Source organism: Chaetura pelagica, unplaced genomic scaffold (assembly GCF_000747805.2).
Source record: "Chaetura pelagica isolate M959 unplaced genomic scaffold, ChaPel_1.0 scaffold97, whole genome shotgun sequence".
In the NCBI taxonomy this organism is placed as follows: Eukaryota; Metazoa; Chordata; class Aves; order Apodiformes; family Apodidae; genus Chaetura; species Chaetura pelagica.
Genome location: NW_009953944.1, coordinates 834102 through 858943, shown reverse-complemented (window position 1 = coordinate 858943; position 24842 = coordinate 834102). Strand labels below are relative to the sequence as shown.

Below are 24842 nucleotides of genomic sequence, written 5' to 3'. Positions count from 1 at the left end.
GTAAAATTACAACACCCTGAATACAATTAAATAGATAGGTGAGAGTGGGAGAGACATTAAGTTACAGCAATCCTCAGGAGTTTAGATCCTATGAGAGATGTGAACATGTGGCACTAGAAATTGATGTCTCAGATGTCTCAGAAAGGCCCACATCAATCAGTGCAGATACTCCATTTCTCTAACCTTTTAAGATTACAAGTGTCACTTATTTACAGGGTTTTGTGTGTATAAATATACTTATGCATATATGTTTTAGATATGAAAATTTAGTCAGCAATATAAGCATTCTCAGATTTTTTTCAGCAAACTCCACCTTAATTCATGGCCTTTTTGAATCTTACTATTTTGTGCTTGTGAACATATACCCACATATACATATCTTTATATACATAAAGAATGAGATGTGTAAATACGCATTCATCTACCTATTAGAACATATTAGGTTTCATGCATGTTGGCAAGGAAAATTGTGTGCCAGACCCTGCATGCAAATTTAAATGTAATGTCAAAATAGAAATCAGTTAACATTATAGGTTGTAAACAAATCATAACATTGTCATCTCTACTGTATTCACACAAAGGCTGATTTGAGAAACTAAATTAAAAAAAAACCAAAACACACCAATCCCCAAAATAATCCTAGAATAGACTTAATATTTGTCCAAATAATTTCAGATCAAATAATTTTCAGATGAAACTAGAATGAAAAATATATATATTACTTACCATAAGTGAATAAGGTCGATAATTGTGGGGATATTCTTCAGAGAAGTACTCCGTATTGTGGTCCAGCCTTTGATGACCTCCATATTCTGCAGCATCAGACTCAAGAAGGATTTTATACTTAAAATTTACTGTTAAGGAACTATCCCAAATTGTCAAATGGGAAATAAACCAAAGCAATAAAATTGTAAGAACTACTGAAACATAAATAATTCAAATATCCACAATATAACAAAAATAATCATTGTTTAGCGATATTTTAGTTGTCAGAATCTGATCAATAATTTCTGAGAAAAGCATATTTTACAGAAGAAAACTCCACAACTCCTTTCAGAGTTTTTCAGAAAAAAAGTTTTAAATTATTACAGTGCAGAGGGAGAAAAAAAAAAGCACTTATATTTAATAGACACACTAGAGGGAAGGGAGGCCATCCAGACCTTGACAGGCTTGAGAGGTGAGCCCATGCCAATCTGAAGAAGTTCAATAAGGCCAAGTGCAAGATCCTGCACCTGGGTCAGGGTAATCCCAAGCACAAATACAGGCTGGGTGGAGAATGGATTGAGAACTGCCCTGAGGAAAAGGACTTGGGGTATTACAGTTGATGAGAAACTCAACATGAGCCAGCATGTGCACTTGCGGCCCAGAAATCCAACCGTGTCCTGAGTTGCAGCGAAAGAAGCGTGGCCAGTAGTTCAAGGGAGGCGATTCTTCCCCTCTGCTCTGCTCCTGTGAGCCCCCACCTGGAATACTGTGTCTAGTCCTGGAGCCCTCAACACAGGAAGGACATGGAGCTCTTGGAGCAAGTCCAGAGGAGGGCCACAAAGATGATCAAAGGGCCAAAGCACCTCTCCTACAAAGATAGTTGGCGTTGTTTAACCTACAGAAGAGAGGGCTCTAGGGAGACCTTATAGTGACCTTCCAGTACCAGAAGGGGGCCTACAGGAATGCTGGGGAGGGACTTTTTACAATTTTGTAGTGTCAGGATGAGGGGTAACAGCTTAAAAGTAGAAGAGGGGACATTTACATTAGATCTTAGGAAAAAAAAATAAAAATTAACTGTGCAGGTGGTGAGACACTGGAACAGGCCATCCAGGGAAGTTGTGGATACCTGATCTCTGGAAGTGTTCAAGGAGAGAATGGATTGGACTTTAAGCAAGCAGGTCTAGTGGGAGATGTCCCTGCCCATGGCAGGGGAGTTGGAACTAGGTGATCTTTGGAGTCCCTTCCAATCGAAACTGCTACATTATTCTGTCTGCATTTGTTGAAATGGGTTGAGTTATTGAAGGAAGTTTAATAGTACATTGGAATTCCTGAGCAGATACTTTTAAGGATTTAAACAGATTTAGAAAATAATAATAATAATTAAAAAGTTGAAAGAAGAAAATCAGAAAATGTAAGTAAATAAATGGTGAAATAAGTAGCTAAAATATATTCAGATGTAAATTTCTTCTTATTTGGGACAACAACAAATTGAGTGTTTTAATTTTATTATTATTTCAGTACCTTTTAATTTCTTGTTTGGACATAATTAAAACATCTCCGATCTCCACTGCCAAAAGCATAAGAGTGCTCTATAACCCACAGTCTGCTGTCTTAATTTTAAGCCATGAAAGAATCTTACTTTGCTAGAGCTTGTATTTAATAGGATTAGAGAAGGGTGAAGCAACACTCTTCCAAGTCAGTTGTTCTTAAACTGCTTTTGGGCTTCCTTTTGAAAATAGGCCTGCTCAAAAATTTATGTATTTCAATATTAACAGAGCTGTTTTTAAATGTTTTACACTACTCTTTGTTAGACGAGTTTAGGAAATTTCTCAAATGCCATTCTTACTCATTTAAATCTCTAGCAACAAGATAGACTGAAGCATGACATAACACAAAAAGTAGCCTAAATTAAAGGTGACTGCAAATTTACTCCAAGATATTTCAGTTTAGAAGTTTTTATAGCTTTTGCTGACATGAGGCAGAGAAAGAAAAACAGATGCACATGAGGAATGTAACAAAGCTGTCAATTAGCTTCCAAATCACTGATGTTAAGTAAACTTTCCTCCAAGAATTTTGCAGCAGAATTACAGAAAGGTCCAGAATTGTCAAGCTAGTCACTGATTTCTAGAGGGCAGGTGCCCAAAGGTACAAACAGCAGACCACCATATTCTCTGGCAAAATTGTTTGTTACCTTTTCTTTAAAAAACCCACCAGAACAACAACAAACCAAGTTAGGAAAATAATACTTTTGACAGCTTTACTCCTCCATGCCTTATATGTACGCTACACACACACTTCACCCCCCATCTGTATTTTATGAACTGACTTATGCGGGGAAGAAAAGAACAGTTTCCCACACACGTTCAAATTACCATTCATTTGTTGTCATGTATAACATGCAAAAATATGAACTACAACTTCTAGTTAACTCTCTCCCATGCCCTTTCAAACCCAGCATCAGCAATGGCTGCTATTCCCCTGTATATTTTATTAAAATGGCAGGGGAATGTCTCCCTCAAGCATTTAACTGTTTGCTCATGATCTAAACTATACATTACATTTAATATTTTATCAATGTTGCTGAAAGCCATGACATTATTTACAACAAATACAATTGTTATGACTGTGCTAATTTTAAAACAATTTATCCCATTTCCTTAATCCAGGCTTTAAAAGCATGTCTAGCAGTGTTCTTTAGAAATACAAAGTTAATATCACTGCCTCTCCATGCCTCACAACATAGCATATTTGTAGCAAACACTGTTAACTAGAAACTGAATAATGAGGTAAAAAATAATTTTAGTATCTTCACAAATTTGATACTTCTCAGTGAGAAAACCTCCCTAGTTTAGTAAACATGCCCATTTGCCTTCCAACTTCAACCTCACAGAAAAACTGCTTTTCACATTTGAGAATTTTAAGAGCATCTAGGTTTTTGAAGACTACTTTCACAAAGACATTAAATAACAGTTGTGCATTTTAATTAAACACAACAGAATTATTCTCTTTTGCAGTGGGGTCTCTTTTGTTTCAGCGACAGAGTGCTGGAAATACTAACATGCACTCTGACTCAAAAGGAGGAGAGTAGCAAAAGCAATTAACTCTTGTATAGATAGAGCTGGAAATGGAAAGGCTGTCATTATCTACCACATAATTACTGAATTACTATGCTTTTATGATGTTTTGAAATATGTATTTGAACACTTTTTAAAATTTATTTAATTTTATGCATGCTTAATGACACAAACCACCACTAAGTAAATGCAAATCATACAACTGGATAATTTGTATTTTTGCTCCTCAACTATTACTATTGATAAAAGAATCCAAGCACTATTTATGAGGGGTGATGGCCCAGCAAAATTAAAAGCTTTGCAGAAGAGCAGACAAGAACTTCCACTGACCAGCTGTAAAATGGTGTAAGGCTTACTGAGTATTTACAAAGAAACTACTCTTTTTTTTTTTTTATGACCTGGTCTAACTCACATAAACAACTACAAGAAATCAAATACATTTGAGTAACATTAAGTATATTGGGTCCTCTGCATTATTTTTGACAGCCCTATAGCAGCCTATCTCTGTGATAGGTTACCCATCAATTTAGAAACCCTGGACACAACGGAGCAAGACTGGATGAGTATACAAGGTAATGAAACAAAACCACTATGTTTGATCCTGATGGTTTTATCTCCATCCTTTCATAATCTGCTTTGTAGGATTAGGAACTATTACAGCTTTGAACAAAATGTTTAAGCATCCATATTTCTGGTTCTCTGGTGCTTTCTAGGCATGCAACTAGAACATGGGTGTTTATGTAAATATTTATTTTCTTTTTAACTCACATGTAAATCAGCTCTCATTTTCTCACTGCACTTCTCAAAATACAAAAGAATACCTAATAATGATTTCATTTTTATGCCTTGCTACCATTTCTGGCTAAAAACAAAATGATATGGTCCTGGCAATACAGATGGGACAAAGATAAAAGTACAAACCAAAAAAAGATCAAAAAGTGTGCTGAAACAGTTTCTGTCTTTCTATAGAAACTTTCAGAAAGTGTATGGACAACAGAAGACATGGGAACACTTTTGAAAAACTCTGGGACCCTTAAGCAGTCTTGGGATCAGCAGCTGTCCTGAACCAGTTCTAGCTGAAATGATAGTAACACTGTCCTGATTGCATACCTAATTCATTCGGAAATTATAAACATATGACAAAATTAAATGTATACATTTTCATTACATCTACATGGAATAAATTTAGTCACAAAAGCAATGGCTATGGGTAACCCTGGATGCTTTGTTTAGGGTGTGCAGAAAAAGCTTTGGGTGTTTTTTTCATGGAGTTTAGAAAAGAAAGAGGTTCCAGAATTCCTGGAAGAACAATAATTTTTCATCCTCCACCAGAGATCTTCTTTCTCCCTCCTTTCAACCATGTTCCTTTTGAAAACAGGAAAGAAGATTTTTGCATTGCATTTTTACTGCAGACAGGACTTGGAATCAACCACTACCCCATCAAAAGGGTAAATTGGAAACTTATGAATGATTTTCCTGTTAATACTCAGAATTTCATCTACAATCAGAGAACTTGAGACAGCTGGCCTACGTGTTTATTATTGAAGCAAATTAGGCAGAAGTAATTTGTTAGCTCAAGCTGCCTGTTTCTCATGAAAAGGTTTCTGAAATACCGTAATTTATGAAGTAAAATTCCAGCATGAGCATACAAATGTTTTCCTTTTTCTGTCACATGAAACAGAAATTTGAAACAGAAATTGGGCAACAGCACATGCACCTCTAGAAGTTGCACAGACTCAGAGCTGGAAACCTGCGTCTTTTCCTACGCAGATCAAAGATGCACTCCCACATTGGTCTCCTGTATTTCTCATTCACACCTATTAACCTTAACAAATAAACTGCCTTGATAGAGTTTGGCATTTGGCTGATCCCAAATTAAGTCCTTTGTCTCTGCATGCTGGACACCTCCTGAATTCTAACAGGCAGGGACAGTTAGATAACTGCACTTCAAAGCTGTCTGCAAAGCAATGCCTTTGCCTTCAGCAACCACATGCAAGTGACACATTCAAGTGACCTTATTTCCTCATTAAAAGCTCTAGGTGCATGTTGCAAATGTCAGAGAGCCTGAATTCTTTTTTTTTTAATTTTTTTTTTTTTTTTTAGCATTTTGATGACAAGACTTGGGATTCCTCAGGTCTCATCTAGCTATTTGCTTATGGACAACTCTGACTTCAAATGTCTTTATGCACCCTAAATTCAGGTAAAAAATATGTCTACCACTCTGGTATTCATTCACTCTAGCATTACAATGCTTTGATATTTATGCTACATAGAAGTGGCAGTATTTGCAATGAAGTAACCATTTTTTCCCATGGCATTTTTTTTCTCCTTGCACTTTAACAGCATATGACAACATGAAATATCAAGATTCAAGCGGAGATGAGCTAGAACTTATTCATATTGTTCAACAACATTTACGGACTTCCATGCTGACTATACAAAATGAAGGTCTCCATCTTTGAATACCTCATGCTAGGGTACCCCATCGAAGGGGAACAAGATGTAGAATGAAGGATCCCAACCCCAAGAAAAATAAGTCAAAAGACTGTAGTATAAAAGGACATGAAAAAGCTTACTCCAAGCCAGCTCTGACTCTTCAGATAGTTATTGAATGGCTGACTGTTCAGATAAAAGACCTTTCAAACCAACTGGGATCATAACTACTGTAGCATCTAGGATGAGAGGAAATGGCCTCAAGTTGTGCCAGGGGAGGTTTAGATGGGGTATTAGGAAAAAGGTCTTTACTGAAAAAGTGGTAAAGCATTGGAACAGGCTGCCCAGGGAAGTGATGGAGTCACCATCCCTGGAGGTCTACAAAACCCACGCAGATGTGGTACTTAGGGCCATGGTTTTGTGGGTATAGTGGTGTTGGGTTGAAGGTTTGACCTGATGATCTTAGAGGTCTTTTCCAACCTTAATAATTCTATCATTCTATGATCTACAGACCACTACATCTTATAAAAGTACAGTAAGCTGTGCTGTGCCAGCAGCCTACAAATAAAGAAGAGCTGAAAGAAGAATGACACTTTCAATGATAGCAGAACAGAGGACTGCCTACAAAAATGTAGGGCAGAGGGGCAGGAAGCTCTGTATCTTTTAACATACCTCATAACACTTCTGAGAAGCTATATATGATGACAACATAGCTATATATAGTACTACAATAAGCTGATATGCCAAATTCATCTTCTGAATAAAAGCAAATTTAATGACAAGCATTACATGCACTAATTTGACTAATTCAACGCACTAAACAAACTTAAATACAGGTAGTGAAAGGATCATGGCACATTTCTGACAATTCCCAATATAATTCCGAAAAACTTTTTATGAAAAAGGAATTTAACCAGTGATTATAGCAATTTGCTCTTCAGGATTATTCAGTAGCTGCCTCAGAGGATCAAACTAAAAGCCCACCAATATAAAAATCCCAACAGAGGAACAAAAAACTCGTGTTTTTAAGTACCCCTACTTCATGTTTAATTTCCCAAAGGATTGTAGGGAACAATTTTTTTTGAAGTGGAGAAGCTGTTCTGAAGATTTAAGGTCACATGCGACCATATTACCTAGTTATAGGACACTTTAAAAAAAAAACAACAACAAAACACAACCAACCACAACTCAGGTTATAAGGATCCATTACAAAATTATACCTAAAATTAATGGCTCTAATAGCAGAACATGTGCTAGAAAGCAAGCCAGTCAACATTAATACACCACAACGTATTTAAAGAAACTAGATACTAACACTCAGCCTGCTGGATACTGACAGGGAAGAAGAAAGGATGCTGAAAGCAAGGAGTGCAACAGTGGTTGTTAACTCTGGGGTATGTTTCATTTAAAAACTGGAACTTTCAGTTCTAAAAGTAAATCCAAATACTGCTTGAAGCACCAAAACAATATAAATAGAATACAGAATTCTTAGGGTGTGCTGCTACAAACAGGATCATAAATACTACACATGGAGTCCTTACCTGTGAGAAGTGAGGCAATTTTAATTAATCTCTTACACCACATGATGCAGTACCTCAAATGTGCTGTCACTTAAGACCATGCATTTAGTTCATGACCACTACTCAGCTAAGTAAAGGATTGCCTAAGAATCTGCTGTAACATGATTCTGCTTTTAAGCTTGGTTTCAAAAATGTGTTACAGTGACTGTCTGCATCTTCTCCACTCTAATGCCAAAGTATTAGGTATGTCTAGTTTAATTAGGAGAAAGGCAAAAAAAAAAGATGCTTACAAACCAAATCAAAAGGTTTTGAAGATAATCAATGCTACCCTGCTGGAGGAATTTAGTTTGCTCAAATTCAGTTTGTTTCAAGTCCTTTGACAAATACTGTCTAGTGAATCTTGCTGCTTCACTTTAAAGTACTGCAGTCTCAGTTTTGGCCTACTGTCTTTCTGTTTATCAGCAATTTGAGGAAACTACTGCCATATTTTTGTTGTGTGTAGTTCAGTGTATTACTGAACTCCTGTGCACGGCTGAACTGACCTACAGAATCTTGGAAATTTAGCAGGATTCTGGTTAAGTAACATTAAGTAACACCCCCGTCTTCAGTGCTTCCTTTTGCTACCTCTGTGCCGCTACTGGAACTCCTTGCAAAGGTAGAATGGGGTAATAAATTGTAGTAGTAATCCGGTGTGAGGCACTCTTCATCTGCCTCAGTGCTGAGAATTTGGACACAAGTACTAAACCAGCCAATTGCTAAAGAGTAATCATTTAATTTAATCTAAGAGCACATTCTTAGTGCACTCAACTATAAAACAGGAATTTTACAACCTTCCTGACGAAGGTTTAAGCTAAAGCATTTTTCTGTGCACTGACCACTTACTGTGGTCACTTTCTGTAGTTTATTTAGGAAGTTGGAGTTGCTTTTTCACACCTCCACTAATTCCAAGAAACAAGGCATCACAAGGAAACTAACACCTAGTCTTTTAACTATGATATTTACTTTTGGTTTCTACAAAATTATTTCCTATGAAGGCAGGTTTTTTTAATTATTTTTTGCTGTGCACTAAGAATTAAAGGAAGATTAAAATGATGAAAAATAAGTGTTTTCTTACCTTTTAACTACAGTTTGCATTCATTAAATACAGAAATAAAATTATTTTCAACTTCTAAAGCTTTTCTGTACCAGCAAAACAGTAAAGAAAAGGATATTTTCCTGGAGTTTCAATACCCACTCTGTAGTCCACGTAACTTTGATACGGATGGAAATTGAAAATAAAAACAAGACCTGCTCTCTCAAATGCTATGACCTTATTTGATTCATGCTTTTCACTCACATAGGCCTGGAAAAGAAAAAAAAAAAAATCCAGTACGAGAAAATATTTCATTTCTAACTGAATCGACAAAAAAACTCAGCACCTCCCTGCTTCTATACTGCATTTAAATCAAAACAGTAAAAGATTCAAGGAAGATAGACAAGGGTATAAAGATGCAAACTGAAATAGTTTACCTATGTAATGTCATATAACATTTTTGATTACTAAACTGTATCTTACTTTTTAGAACGTCATGTCAAATTAAAGAGAATTGTGAGAGATATTTGATTAGTACCTTTGATAAGCCACATTAAGCATAGCACCTTTGTTCTACTTACTAAAGCCACTAATAAATAACTAGATGTCAATTGAAAACAATTCCTTAAAGTGGATTATGACTCGTATGAAATAAACACTGAGAAATTGCAAGTAGGTGCTTTGATAAAAAGTACAGTGCAATATTTGGGTAAAAAAGGCAAATACAAGTGACACGTAGAAGATCAGGAGACTATAACTTGTACTATACTTTACTGGAATTGCTTTCCCAGTATCAGAGTAATTACTTATATAAATAGTCAGAACAATTTCCACTTTCCCAAAGCAATCCACAGATTGGATTACAGAAAGTTTAATAGGCTGCTTTATCCAATCTGCAGTTACTAAATAAAAATAGCAAAATTAATATGAAAAGAGCTTGCTATGAAGCTAAAAGAAGACTGTTTCAGATTTCCATTATCTGTTGAAGATATTTCAGTGACATGTTTTGACAACTTGAAATACACGGTGGGGCATTACGCAGTACATAATAAAGTGCTGCTTAAAATTCCTGCATGCAGATTTGGTACTGTTGTTATTCTGAATATGTACCCAACTGGTGACTAAAACATATCATTTAGTATATACAGCTTACCGGGGGAGATGCAAGCCAGCCAAATCTTTCTTCCAATTTATTCATATCTCTATCAAATGAATTTAGGAATCTATAGCGAAGAAGATGATCTTCAGTAAGATTAAACTGTCTTCTGGCATAGTGGTAGCTCTCATTATTCCCTATTCTGGGGAAGTCAAGCCATTCTGGATGTCCAAATTCATTACCTGTATTTAAAAAAAATTAAAGTATCTGTGAAATCACAAGCTAAAAATAAACTAAAACTGCAGAAGCAAAATACATTGAAATACATTTATCTTCTACAAGTTTCAAATTCTTAAGAATAATTTTTCCTATGTAAATGGGTCATTTTACTATAAAAATGCTGCAGAGAACTTTCATATTTGTTATCAGGTTTGTTTGGCCAATAAAGTCACTAGAGCAAATTATTCATGGATCTCTATGCTATCATGCTATGTGTTTTTTGGTGGTATTTTTTTAAATTCCCATCCCTTACTAAGGGCAACAGAAATTCAGTAAACCAGGATACCAATTTTAGAATCACTGTTAAACCTAAAATCATTAGTTTAACAAAGAAATCCATTTAGAGCACTTTACAGAAATCTGCACAACCATCCATATAACAGCAGAGACAGAAATCTTTTTTTATCAATAAAGCTTCAAACAACCAAAAGACCAGACTTAAAGGGTGTGACAACTCAGGGATCAGTCTGTGTTAATTCAGCAACCTTGCAAACAGAGCTCCTTTTCCAATCATAGCAAGCAATGTCATGAGTACCAAAGGACACATTTCAGGCTGCAATGAAGCATGTTTGAGCACTGGGTTCTGCTGTGTGCCCACTGGTTCATGTCCCTTTGCACATGTGTAAATGCCATTGTATTTCAATTTGGTTTTGTATAGCAGTAAAGCTCAAGTCAGGTCTCACCCTGACTGTCTAGCCCACACAAATACTTAATGGACTTCCCTTTAAGACAAGGAATAGGTTTATTAGAGCACACTCCATTAAAAAAAGGAAAAAAGTTGTAATTAAATAAAGAAAAAACTTAGGTTCTCCTATGTGGCATCTCCAAAGGAAATCTCAACTGTCAAAGCTAAAGATTTCCAGCAACAACTCATCTGGGACTCAGTATTTTTAATTGCTTTCATGTATGCAAAATTATTTTGTTTTACATACTTTCATTATTACAATTTGAGACAAATCCAGACTTAATGGTTCTAATGTGCACTATAACCCACTGCCTAACAAACACTGCCATTTTGGACTACTCATTTTACACAGGATTAAAAAGGGTTAAGTACCTTGAAAGTTAAACACACATTTCAATGTCTATGATAGCTGATTTATCACAAACATTTCAGATATTGCAGGTAACACCTACTTGCCATGAAACAGAGACAACAAATGATGTACCTGGAAATTAGTATGGGAAGTAATATGGTCAAATTTAAGAGGGTTTCTATTTAAAACAAACAAAAAAAACAACAAAGCAAACAACAACAATGAAAAAAAATAAGAAAAAACCCCAAAATAATTAAAAAACCCACTCACTACCAAAAAAACCTTCTAACATTTCTACCAGAAGTTCCTCAAGTTTTGTCAATAAACTGGAAGTTTTTTGGGCAGACGAAGAGCAGGGATGCTTAGAGAAGACAAGTGTTTATTCCTGGATGGATATCCTGCATGTGCAACCACCAGCTGTTCTCTAGCACAGCCTGCACTGCCTAGAAGGCCTAAAGGATTCGGTCAGCAGTGACAGCTATGAATTTAGATTTTCAAAGTTATTTTTGTGTACTTCCACTCTTCATGGGAGCAAAGAAACGAACAGAGAACAAAAGAGAAAGGCTGCATATATGTATTTAGGAGAATCCTTCACAGAGATGTCTGTTTTGTAAACGATCTGACAAGTTGCAAATTACATTTCCCATTCAAAAGCTAAACCATTAAATTTCATACTCAGCTCAAAACCAAAGACAAATATAAAAGAATCGGAATCACAGCAGGACTTTGAAAATGACCTTGGAATAAAGCTGGACTGAGCTCTTAAACTGTGCTTACAATATGATATCAAAAATGAAGAAAGATATTGCTACCAAGCAGACACTATATCTAACCAAATTCAGTATCTCCTTAAGAGCTGGACAAGGTATTACCTTCTTTTGTGATCTGCCTGCTATTGAAAAGACAGACTACATGAGATAGCTCAGTTAAAGATAAAAAAAAGCACCAGAAAGTCAGAGATTATATGTATCTTGAAAAGATAGCCAAGGAAATAGTACATATTTATTCAAGAAAAACATAAAAACAAGGGAAATAAGCAATAGAAGACAGCAAGTAAATTAGACTAAACTAGCCCATCATTTCAAGAGTATTTCATTCTAAGTAGAGCATGTCTCCTTTATGTTTACAAATATATCAACTCCCCTGTCTTCACTTGCTTTGCCTGTTTCCCCACCAGTTTTTTGAAAACTGCATTTTGTTGTTGTTCTTATCATAAAAAAGCCCCAAACAATAGAACAATAGAAGTTCAGCAAAATACAAAAGAAATGTTATTGTTCTAGCCATGATTAATGGTCATTAAGAATGAAAGAAATTTAACATAGTGTTGCAGCTTGATAGAAGATTAAATTACTTGCTGATGTCTGAAAAGCATGTTGAGGGTCTAAACAGTGCTCACACTTTAAACATGCTTTTATAGGCACTGTCAGGACAACACATCCATGAGCCTTTTGTATATGCTGCTTGACTTTAAGAGGCTGCCTTGATCTATCTCTTGAGAAAAAAAAATATAAGTTCACAAATAATTAAAGAATAAATTCAAGTAGGCATTTTTATTTATGTTTTTAAGATGTGGCACAGGGAAAAGGAACTAGGGTGCAAGCAGGCCTTCCAATAAATTCCAGAGTGTGCTTTTGCACTTGAGATATGCTAAGGCTATGCATATATAACAAAAATATACATCTCACTAGCTTTTTTCCCCCTTAATTGCTATTTTTTTTTTCTATTTTGGCTTTAAATAAAAATATAGGGAGGTTCTAGAAAATGGAAAGGTAACTCACTGACACAAACTTCCTGGGATAACTAATAGTATCTGCAAAAGCATACCCCCTTCCCTGTGTTCCACTTCTTATTTCTGACAAGAATCAGCAACATTCACTTCTTGATAATTATGAAAGCCTCTAAGCACAGAATTGCTATAGGGATTTATTCTTCTACAATTAATTTGCAGTTTGACATAAAGGTCCAAGCTACAGAGTGACAAGAAGGCAGATGCTACAAGGGATGCAAATCAAGGCAATGGAATTAATGTGGGGGAGGGCAGAGAACAAAAGTGAAATTAACTGAATTTTTTATTAGAGAAACAAAACAAATTATTGAAGTGTAATGCACACTAATTTTACCTGTGAATTAATTGAAGTTTGTTATTTCCTACATATTGTGCATATTGGACAATGTTACTGTGTAGAAGGTTTCAAGAAACAATTCCAACAAATAAAATAACTTTCCACTACTATAATGGAAATGTACATCAAACTTGTTTATTAGGCTAGAAATGCATTTATATCACAAAGTAGTTATCCTGCTGATGACTGCTTTAAAGCTGCACCCAATAGGTCATGAAAGTTTTCTTGATCTCTCTTCTTTAGACATCTTTACTAGCAAGTCTCTCTCAAAGAAACAAGCTAAGCAGAACTGAAGGCTGATTTGCAGCAGGCAGTGTCAAAAGATGCCTGTTATTTTGGCTTGTTTCTATTTTGAATTACATATGAAATAAAATAATTTAAAAGCAGTTAAAGCAAGTAGTTTATTTGATACAAAGGTAAGAAATTTAATTAGGTGTATAAGACTGTACATGTTTTTAAACAATATAAAATACAATAAAAAGATCCTATTTAAAGCTGATGAGCTGGGGACAAGAGACACTGGGACAGAACTTCAACAGGTTCACCTTAAGGTATTTCTATTAAAGTAAGTGAAGTCACGCCAATTTACACGATCCAGATGACCAGCTCACTTAGCAGTTGTAACTGACTTAAATTTAACTGCACTACTTTTGAAAACAATGAATACAATGTGTCAATTTGCAACTGTAAGTAGAATCAATGTAAATCAGATCTAGATATTTTACAATATTCATCAGTATTAAAAAAAACCAACACATTTCAAACAAATTCTCATTTGCGCTAGTTATGAAGCTCTTGGATATTAAGCAGTTCTGATGCTTTGTATTGAATCTTCTTCAGCCTCTTAAGTAATGAAACTTAATATTCATACTACCAAAAGCAAATGAGAAAATCCATAATGCCTTCAAATCATGAATGAGCTTGATTACAAGCATTCATTTAATCTTGTCATCCATGCAATGATATAATAAAGTGAAATTCCTAATAGAGTTCTGTTGAAACACTTGGCTTAGATGACTTGAATACCTTAATATTTGTTCAATCTCTGCAGCACTAACATTTAGTAACGGACAAACAATCATACTGTAATTCCTACATAAAACAGTGGCTAGAAAAAATGTCACATGAGAAGGTGGTAAAAAGAGAGGTGTTGGAAAAATAATTTCTGTGAGAAAAGTATTTTTCTCCCATTTGCTGCAAAAACCAGATATTTTCTGTTTCCAGTCCGTAGTAAGACAAAATATCAGGTTAAACATTGCTTTTGTTTTGCAACTCAGATCTTCCACACCTCTTAGGAGAAAAGGAAGGAAAGGGGATTCTTAACCTTGCCTTTATTAAAGGTTCAAAGAATGCTTCTCCTCTGGTGTGATACAGTAATGAAAAAACAAGCATGTCTCTAATGCATTAAAGACATAGGAAAGTACTGAGTCCTTAAAATGGTTACTCTAGGCCACACCAGGGATACAGTACTCTATCCACAAAAGCTGCCTAGAAAAATCAGGCCAGCTACAGAATTAGATTTTGAGGAATTTCCTGTGATGTCTAACTTATTGCTCTGTCACAGTTTGACTGTAAAAATCAGTAAAAGTGGCTTCATCCTTGCTCAAACCAGGACATGCTCCAAGAAGAAATCTTTCAGTTTATCTAGAAATGTAGTTTCTTGTTCTTCCACCAGAATAATGTTGTTTTATTTATATTACTAAATGAAGGCTTTTGATATAATGACTTTTTCTTCTTTTACAGCCTCTCTTTAGTATTTCTCAATCTCAACTGTTACCATAGCAAACTGTTTGGAAGTACAGCTTTAACACTATTCAGGTATGACATTCCAGTCCTGTTTCTTAATATACCAGTAAACCCTATTGAATCAGCCTTAACTGTGCATTTAGTTGCCTGTTTCCAACAGTGGCCAAAAGTAGGTGCCTAGAAAAGGACCGAAAAAGAGATGCTGCACTTATAACCTTGAGTCTAACTGGCTGCACTGAAGCATGATCAAGTCATATGGAGAAACTGGGAAACGGACCTTGCCTCAATGCAACATATTGCACTGACGTACATTTTAAGTCCTAAGAGCTTACACCATAACTTTTGCTTGTATTCTTACTTTTTTAGTCTTTTGTTTTTCTCTGCACCTTGACAAAATGAATGAGAATCATAAAAATGCATTGCAGATTTTGGCAGATGCATATAATAGAAATGTTAAGTCACTTTAAAACTTAAAAGCTTTTTTTTTAAAAAAAGAGAGAATCAATTTTGATAAAATTTAAGCACCACTTTTTCTTAAAAAAATGTTCCAAATTAATACAATGTCCTGGGTTGTGGTATAGCAATGAATGACTTACTTCTCTCCCATTTCCCATTCCTATCTCAGTTAGCTTATCCTCACTCATTTCCTACTGGTTTTAAAATATTGCAGCTATTGCAATGCATTTTAGTGTTGATAAAACAGTTCCAGGTTCTTCACAGAGGTAATTTTGCAGTTATTCCAACAAAATTTCCAACTGTAGTAAACAGCACTATTTAGCTCTCACATATAAAAAATATACCTCTGTCTTGTCAGATCATTTACAGAAAACAAACAAACAAACAAAACCCAACAACAAGTAACAAGAAAACAAACAATTTACTCAGAAGCACCAAAATTCTGTATACCTGTATTAGGAAAGGCAGGATGGCTGAGGAGCTTGCTGGGAAAAATGGGCAGCAGCAAAAGATAAAGCAGAGCATCTGAATGAGAACATTTAAACTAAATGGTCTTGTCTGGGATGGGGGAAAGAACTGGAACTAGCAAAGTATGCTTGCATCAGGGATAGGTCATATCCAAAAATATACTTAGTAATTTTAATTGTAAGGTTATTGTTTTCACATATGCGAAGACATCCATCTCATCCCTACTAACCTGACTGCAGATGACCTAGTCACGCAACCCTCAGAAAGGCAAAACATCAGCTCTCCTGTCTTCAGACTACTCAAATGCACACAGTCTACGCGCAACTGACTTCTCATCTGTTCTGGGAAACTGGCTTCTTTTAATTTACATGGAAATACAGAATATATATTCTATAGGTAGAACTCATGCAAGAAGAAAACAAAAACGCAGGTAAGGCACTGATCCGGAACTCGCTCCACTGTCCACAAATCAGTTTGGTCTTTATTATTTCAATGAAGAAAAAAAATACTGTGTCTTGCTTTGTTGAAACAGTACAAATTAGCCATCAGAGAATATTTCTCATTGCAGCTCTAAACCTCTGCTTACCTAATGTCCTCAAAGTAGTAGTACATTCCTGAGATTCCTCCTAGAATCACGTAACACTGCTTTAAATGTATATTAAAGCTTCCTTCTGCCAACTGCCTCCTTCCCTCCACCTGAGTTTGGCTCAGCCTTGTCAGGATGAGGATGTTATTTATAAGCTTCCTAAAAAACATTTATTTTAAAAACCATCTCCTCAAGACCTTCACAATTTTAAACAACTCTCATTTGCCATTGTTTTCAGTGGACCTGAGCACTGAGGCATTTTCAAAAACAGAATTATGTGGTTACTGTAAAAGCCTTTGAAAAGGTAAAGCATCATACTGCTAGCTACATCACCTGTTCCTCAAAGAGATGGAAAACTCCAAAAGGCCAGTACAGCAGCTGAAGCAAATAGTACCTCGGCATTGTGTTCTTAAAGAATCAAGAGGCTTAACTCTGCTGTACTCGGTCTCAAGGCTGTGGCTGCCAATGTTAAAATTCCTCTGATGTAAAAAAAAACCAATCAAAAGTATTTCCAAGTTCACATACTGGGTATGTTTCAGTGTAATTAAGTAAATGGCGTTATTTGGATTCTGAATGTTACAGAGATTGTAAATGTTGAAGGTAAAAGCAATATTCTGTTTACAGAACTTTATGTTGTTCCAAAGTAACGTATTACAGTAGTGTTGCATCACTGAGAGCTTACATACATACACACGAGCATAATATATATTAAAAATAAAATATACATTTACCCCCCCAAAAAAAAAGTAATCTAATAGTCTATTTCTTTCTAAGCAATTCTACACAACAGCTGAAATTTTTGGTGTAACTGGTATCTAACTCAAGGCATACTTAATATATGCAAGGATATTTGCCTAAGAATTCGTCAGAACAAATAGAAAAACAGTAAAGTGAAGCAGAACAACAGCTACAGAGGTAGGTGTATTGCATGTAAGATAATCCTATTCTGAAACATTTCCAGTTAGTAACATTCTCTCTGTGGATAACTCCACTGCAACAGTGACCATCCTATCCCTGTCAGTCTACTTGTCCTTTAACCTCAGTAAAAATACATATAGTAGTTCATATTGGTAGATTATCATTGCTGTTTTCAAATATATTTTTTTCCTAGATTTACATGAGGGTAACCAGCTGGAAAACACAGCTTGCACTTCAAACACAAGACAACAGTGTTGTGATATCCCTTACGCGAGGCACTTATTTTGCATTCTCTGCATTCCATCACATATAATTCCTACAAAGATCTGCTTCATTTATAAAATTACCTGGAGTCAGGCAAGCCTGTTTGTGAGCACAGGCCTTAGCAGGTCTTTTAGACATATGTTACATGACATGTCCGAGCACTACATTTAGCTCTGAGATAGAGAACAAATGTGAAAGTTGTGTCAAGCTCCTGAATAACGACCAAAGGATAAATCTGATGTACTTGTAATAGATGCCAGCAGATGTCATCGTGGCATGCTGACTGATGTATGAAGTTTATATACTTAAATATCCCAGATTTTACAGTCCAACTCAGTTTTGTAGAATGAATAATTTACTGATCTTCTGTGAGCGAATGCAACTGCTTTATAATTCGGTCTGGACATAGTTTAGTCTCTGAGATAAACTGTAATGCTCAAAGACCTTCTACATATCCTTGGGCAACAAAAAAAAATAAATTAAAAATACATGCGAAAAAAGCACACAAAATGAAAGTCAATATTCTAATCTGAAAATAAATGATACTGATACTGAAAAAGCAGCTATCCTCTTTGCTTCAGGGCTACTGCTGAGGGATTAATATTAGCCATCTGTAACATTTAAACATTCTGAGGAAATAAAAATAAAAAACCCACGTTTTGAGAATCATATACTCTGCTAATAATTTAAAACAATCCTGAGCTAGGATGTATCATTTAACCAATGTGCTTTTCCATACAGTCACTGAAGTAAATGGGACACAGGAGAAAAGATGATTCATGAAAATAATTGTACACGTAGATGAAGGACTGCAAGTGTGGGCAACAAGTCAAACTGAACACCTCACACTGCCACTTTCAAAAGCTCATACTAAACCATTTTCAGAAAGAAATACACTGCGTGTGTTCTAAGAGATAAAAGGGCCCAAAATATATCCCATCTATGTACGCTTGTGTATACCAGTTGATGGCTAGTTTGTGTAACTGAAATTATTTAACCCAACAGCAGAGTCTGAAGAAAGGAAAAAAATCTTTATAAAAAAGCCAAGATGCTGCATGAGGAGGCCCTTGCTGAGTTTAGGGCTAGCTGAAATTGTACTACCCTACTGGTCACAGGGACTCAAAGGTGAAAATGGAGTTGAAGCTCTAAGTCAGTAGCTACTACTTTCTACAGTTTAGGACACTGCATATTAACTGCCCCATACTGCCTCATAGGCAAGTAAGGAACTCCTCAAAGACCCAGCCTAACCCACTTGAACTACCTGAAGCAATCAGCAGAAACTGTTGTGAGTCCTCCAAGCATAGCTGTTGATCCACAAAACTGCAACAAGCCACAGAAACGAGTGATGTTGCTTTCATTTGTAGGCTATAGTCCCACTTCAAGCAGAGCAAAACTCTCTATAAGACATCTTGGGGAAGGGTGACAAGATTTATGTCTAGTTGCTAGCAGAGGTGTTGGTTCAGTATTTTTTAGCTCTGTTTAAAGACAGAGCAAAAGCACCAATTCCAAATCAGAACTCATCATAGTATTATGCATTACTTTTCTGGTATTTCCACTCAAACAAACACAGTCTTCCATTATTATTTGCTGGGTCTTTAGAAAGAATTTTTATCTAATAACTGAAGTTTAAAGATGTTGCTGTTAAATAAAAAATAAAAAAAAATCTAGCAGTAGTTCAGACAGGGATTTTCATTAATCAGAAAACATATGTAAGTGGTTAAAGAAGAATAACACTAACCAAAGTCAGAACGCACTATTTAAGCTAGGAAAATACAAGCCTGTCATAACTCTCTTGTGGAATTCTATTTTGGGAAACCTGAGGAGAAAAGGTGAAACCTCAAGAGTATCAGGTTCTCATTTGCACCATGCTAAATTAAACAGTACATTTACATTCTGATTAATTTTTCTTCTGTTTATAAGTAAATAAATAGATAAAATAAATACTATAAACAGTTTAAATTCTATCAAGTGGAAGTAATTTCCCAGTATTTCATCTCACAAAAAATTGACTTTTCATCTTAATTTGGAAAAAAACTAGATTTGAAATATACTGATACATCAAAGAAAGAAACTGCTGCTTTGCAGCGTATGTTTCAAAAGCAATACCCTCAGTGGTTCATAAATATTGATGTTGGTATAAACCTAATTAGAGTGTATAACAGAAGAATGTTCCCCATCAATTTACCTACTTTGTGTGTTCATTGTTTCAGTGTTTTTTCTCTCCTTTCAACATATTCACTGTTATCTTTAGGGTTGTGATTTTTTGTTTTGTTTTCTGGTGGACTTTTCGTTTTGTTTTTGGGTTTGTTGGGGTTTTTTTTAAGAAACAGAAGACTGTGGCTGGTTTATTTAAGACTCTAACCAGACACTTGAAAGAAATTTTAGTTTTAGCATATCTCCAAAGCACTAGCATAATAATAGTATGGTTACTGTATAATACGTTGAAAGATCTCTGCTCATTACAGTCAATCATAACCAGGAGGCAAAAGGAAAGATTATTTGTACTGCACTTTTTTTTGGTTTGTTTGTTCTGGGTTTTTTGTAATTTGATTTTGTGTTGTTTGGGTTTTTTTTCCTATGTGGAAATGACTACTGAAGCTTGCACATCTGGGTTTTTTTTTTCAGAAAGAAGAGTTAGAACTCAATTATCCGTCTCTGGTACATTGCCATGGTACAAAAGGGGCATGTACAAGTGCAACTTATACAAGCGAAGATCAGTGATGAGTGGGCTTCCTTAGGGGTTGGTACTGAGATCGGTGCTGTTTAATATTTTGGCAGGGATAGGGACAGTGGAATTGAGTGCCCAAAGTCTGCTCATGAAACCAAGCTGTGCAGTGTGGTCAAAAGGCTGGAGAGGTGGCCATGCAGAAAGACACTGACAGGCTTGAGAGGTGGGCCCATACCAACCTCATGAAGTTCAACAAGGCCAAGGTCCTACACCTGGGTCAGGGCAATCTCAAGTACAATTACAGGCTGGGTGGAGAATGGATTTAGAACAGACCTGAGGATAAGGATTTGGGTTGTTGGTTGATGAAAAGCTCAACAGGAGCTAGCAATGTGCAACTGCAGCCCAGAAAGCCGACTGTATCTCAGGCTGCATCAAAAGAAGCGTGGTCAGAAGGTCAAGGGAGGCAATTCACCCCTCAGCTTCCCTCTTGTGAGGCCCCACCTGCAGTACTGTGTCCAGCTCTAGGGCACCCAATGTAAGAAGGACATAGGGCTGTTGGAGCAAGTCCAGAGAAGGGCTGTGAATATCAGAGGGCTGAAGCACCTCTCGTACACAGACAGGCTCAGAAGGTTGGGATTCAGCCTGGAGAACAGAAGGCTCCAAGGAGACCTTATAGCAGCCTTCCAGTACCTGAAGGGACATGCAGGAAAGCTGGGGAGCTGTTTACAAGGGCATAGAGCAATAAGAAAAGGGGTAATAGCCTTACACTGGAAGAGGTCGATTTAGGTTAGAAATTAGGAAGAATTTTTTTAATGTGACATGGTAAGACACTGGAACTGGTTGCCCATGGAAGCTGCAGATGCTCCCTCCCTGAAGTGCTCAAGGCCAGGTTGAATGGAGCTTTGAGCAACTTGGTCTAGTGGGAAGTGTCCTTGCCCATAGCAGGGGGTTAGAATCACAGAATATTAGGGGTTGGAAGGGACCTCAAAGATCATCGAGTTCAACCCCCCTGCCAGACCAAAAAAACACACACAACTAGGGCAGATCACTCAGAAAGGCATCCAGAGAGGTCTTGAAAGTCTCCAGAGAAGGAGACACCACAACCTCTCTGGGAAGCCTGTTCCAGTGCTCTGTAATCCTCACAGTAAAGAAATTTTTCCTCACATTAAGGTGGAACTTCCTGTGCTCGAGTTTGAATCCATTGCCGCTTGTCCTATCACAGGGCACAAGTGAAAAGAAAATGTCCCTGCCTTCTTGATGCCCAACCCTCATGTATTTATAGACAATTAATTAGATCTCCCCTCAGAACTAGGTGGTCTTTGAGGTCCCTTCCAACCCAAAGCATTCTATGATTCTAATTTAATGATAGTCCTGATTCACCTGTAACATTAAACCAGTGTGAAAACTACTTATAAATGAGTGAAGGGAGGAAAAAAAAACAAACAAAAACACACAACACAGGAAAAGAGAAAATAGAGGTAAGAAAAACCATTTAGCAGATTTAGACAGAAGCCCAACAGGCAATAGCTTTGGAAGCTGAAGCAAAACATCACTCCTCAGATTAAAAGATGACTTAGAAAATTGGTACTGATGGCACCTTTGCTAAAAGTAGCAAGTGATTTATAATATAGCCTCCAAAATCTGTACGATTGAGAACAATTGTCCAGTGAGGCCTTCACAAGTTTTTTTTGTTTGCATGTGGAGAGACAGGGGGGAAAAAAAGAAAATCTTGCAATATTTGGGAGAACAGGCTTAAAACAAGATGTTTGCTGACATTTAATAACAAGGAAACAAAAGACTGTAACTGAATTTTACAACATTCTTTGCAAAATCAGTCATAGCAGAAATGTTTAGCTAATCTTTCATATTTTCCTCCCTTTGTACTTGGGAATATGGCATGCCTTAAAGGACCAGCTTTAAGAGACATCAGAAGATCCACAAGATGCGCTGGTTTAACTGTCATTATTACACTCCCCTTCCCTCAGGTAATCACTCTCACTACAGGCAGAAGAGATTTTGCCCATTTTCTCCCCAGTAATGTCTTTTGATAAAGAGCTTTTAAGAGGTACTCAGAGTGTCATCAGGCAGAGCTTCTGCCAATTTTGTGTATCACCTACTGATTTTCAGTTTTTAGTACCAAAAAGTGTTCAGATAACTAGGGTATCCAAGCCTCACTGCTGCACTACAATACTTCCTGATGACCAACATATTACATAAGTCCAGATACATATCAACCCATACATGTATGAGGTATACATACCTAAGCTGAGCATGGGTTCACAAACAGAAGCAGAGTACACCTACTAGATTTCAAACTAGTGATGGTTCATGTTTTTTTATTTAGAAAAAGCCTCAGAAGAGCCTAAAAAAAGTCTAAGAACTTTCTGTAACTTGTTGAATTCACCACTGTTTCACATCACCAGCTTTTATGAAGGAAGACACAGCTCCCACAATTGAGAATGTTATTCCTCATCCAAAACCAATAGGAACACAGCAGATATGTATTCTAGTATCTCTAGCTGCATTATTAGAACAGGCTGCCTAGGGAGGTGGTGGAGGCACTGTCTGTGGAGGCGTCCAAAGAACGGATGGACATGGTATTGCAGGAGATGTTTTAGTGGTTAACGGTTGTAGGGCAGACAGTTGGACTTGATGATCTTGAAAAATTTTCCAACCTTAATTCTATGACTGATTATACTGATGGGAAGATAATCTCAGTTAGGTTAGTGGTTGAGACAGCAAGAGTGAGAAAAAGTGGCCTGCCTGAAGTGACTGGCATATGCTTGATGTAACAGAAAAGTATGCATTGATTTATTTTTTTTTTACACCACCAGTTAATTCCCGATTTTGAGGAAAAAAAAATAATCAAATAGAGTATTTTGTAATATTAAAAAGAAATCTAAGCAACTCCCTCTTGGGGGCTTTGCTAGGAAACAACCTAGTGCTTGCTCTTATTAGCTTGACTGCAGGTGGGAGGACAGTTGCATTTTGGACAGTGCATGCTTATGGCAACTGGAAGGGATCCATCAACAAGTGTATTAATGGATTCAACTGCTAACTTTTGTCTAGAGTCATCTCCATAAGAAGGGAAGGTATGGTAATGCAAGATGGGTTATCTACCTAAATATTTGCGGTTTTTCAAAGGAAGTTAGGAAACAAGTAAATAGTTGTAAATTGTCTTGGTTTGAGTCAGGATGAAGCCAATTTTCCTTTCACTGATTTTTTTTTTTTTCCTTCAGTAAGCTCTCTTTTAACTAGCAGCAAGTGTTCCAGCTAGTGGACTGGTAATACTGGAAAGTTAATGTAACTGCCAGGACTCCAAGGTCACATTTTGCTCTGCCGTCTCAGACTCTACAGGGAGATGTATGACACCCCCACAGAAGGCTGAATTAGATGGACAGCAAAACTGGCCAGAGATACTCCATTCCGTATATCTATGTAAGCTCGGAGGAAGGTCAGAGATCACAGGAGACAACTTCCTTCCTGCTTCTTCTTCCCTTCTATTCCATCCATGGCCGGTGTCCAGGGAGGACTCCATCCATTTACCACCGTCGACCACCAGGCTTGAGCTCTCCTGACCCTCATCACTCTGCACTTTCTCCAGCAGCTCTGGAACTTTTCAGGACTGTTCACAGCCAAGGACAGTGCGGGGGGGGTTGCTGGGGGTAGGGGAAAGCAAGACACTTTTGCACATTCCCTGAACATATTTGTATATAATTGTATATAATTTTCTTTTGTCATTAGTGTAATTAAAGCTGTGTAGTTTAGTTTTCAATCCAGAGTCTCTACCCTTACTCTCTCTGTCCTTCCCGACATGGGTGGGAGGGGATTGAAAGCATTGTTGTCCCTGCTTTAATTGCTGATCCTGAGTCAAACCGTGACAAAATGAATGGTCTAGCTCTGTGAACATGAGATTCAGTTTCCGAGAAACATAGACTGATTGTGAGCTACAGCCTCTCTTGATTCCATTATACTGTTCCTCCTTATTTGTAGACTACAGTTATCCCTTCTGGTTCTGAAATTCAACAACTTGCTATATACACAGATGCAAACATGACTCATCTTATACTTGAAACACATTTAAATTAACCCTAAGACCTGAATCAGCTAAAGGAATAAGATGGGAGACTTTCAACTACCTAAGTAGTAATTTTAGTATGTTCTCTGTGACACCAAGAGACACAAAAGAAACTTATACTGATAAATAAAAATTGGAGCAGAAATTATTTCTAGATTGCATTACAGCTCCTTAAAATGTGATAAAATGTTATCAAGTTTTGAAACAAATACTTCTGAACTAGCTGTATAAAATAAGCAATGTCATTTAAGTAGGCACCTCCAACTTCTTGTCCTTGAGCAATTTTTTAGTAAAATAACATTTTAACATGTACTGCTCC

At 36.6% G+C, this 24842-nt stretch overlaps 1 protein-coding gene across 1 annotated transcript in view; it reads right to left on the bottom strand.

Moving 5' to 3' along the window:
* GBE1 (glucan (1,4-alpha-), branching enzyme 1) overlaps positions 1-24842 on the bottom strand; it is a 152023-nt gene that overhangs the window by 8782 nt on the left and 118399 nt on the right. The window contains exons 17-19 of the mRNA XM_010001784.1: positions 9958-10142; positions 8927-9074; positions 727-854 (exon numbers count right to left, since the gene is read on the bottom strand). Of these exons, the coding sequence (XP_010000086.1) occupies positions 727-854; positions 8927-9074; positions 9958-10142 (461 nt within the window). The remainder of the gene's footprint in view (positions 1-726; positions 855-8926; positions 9075-9957; positions 10143-24842) is intronic.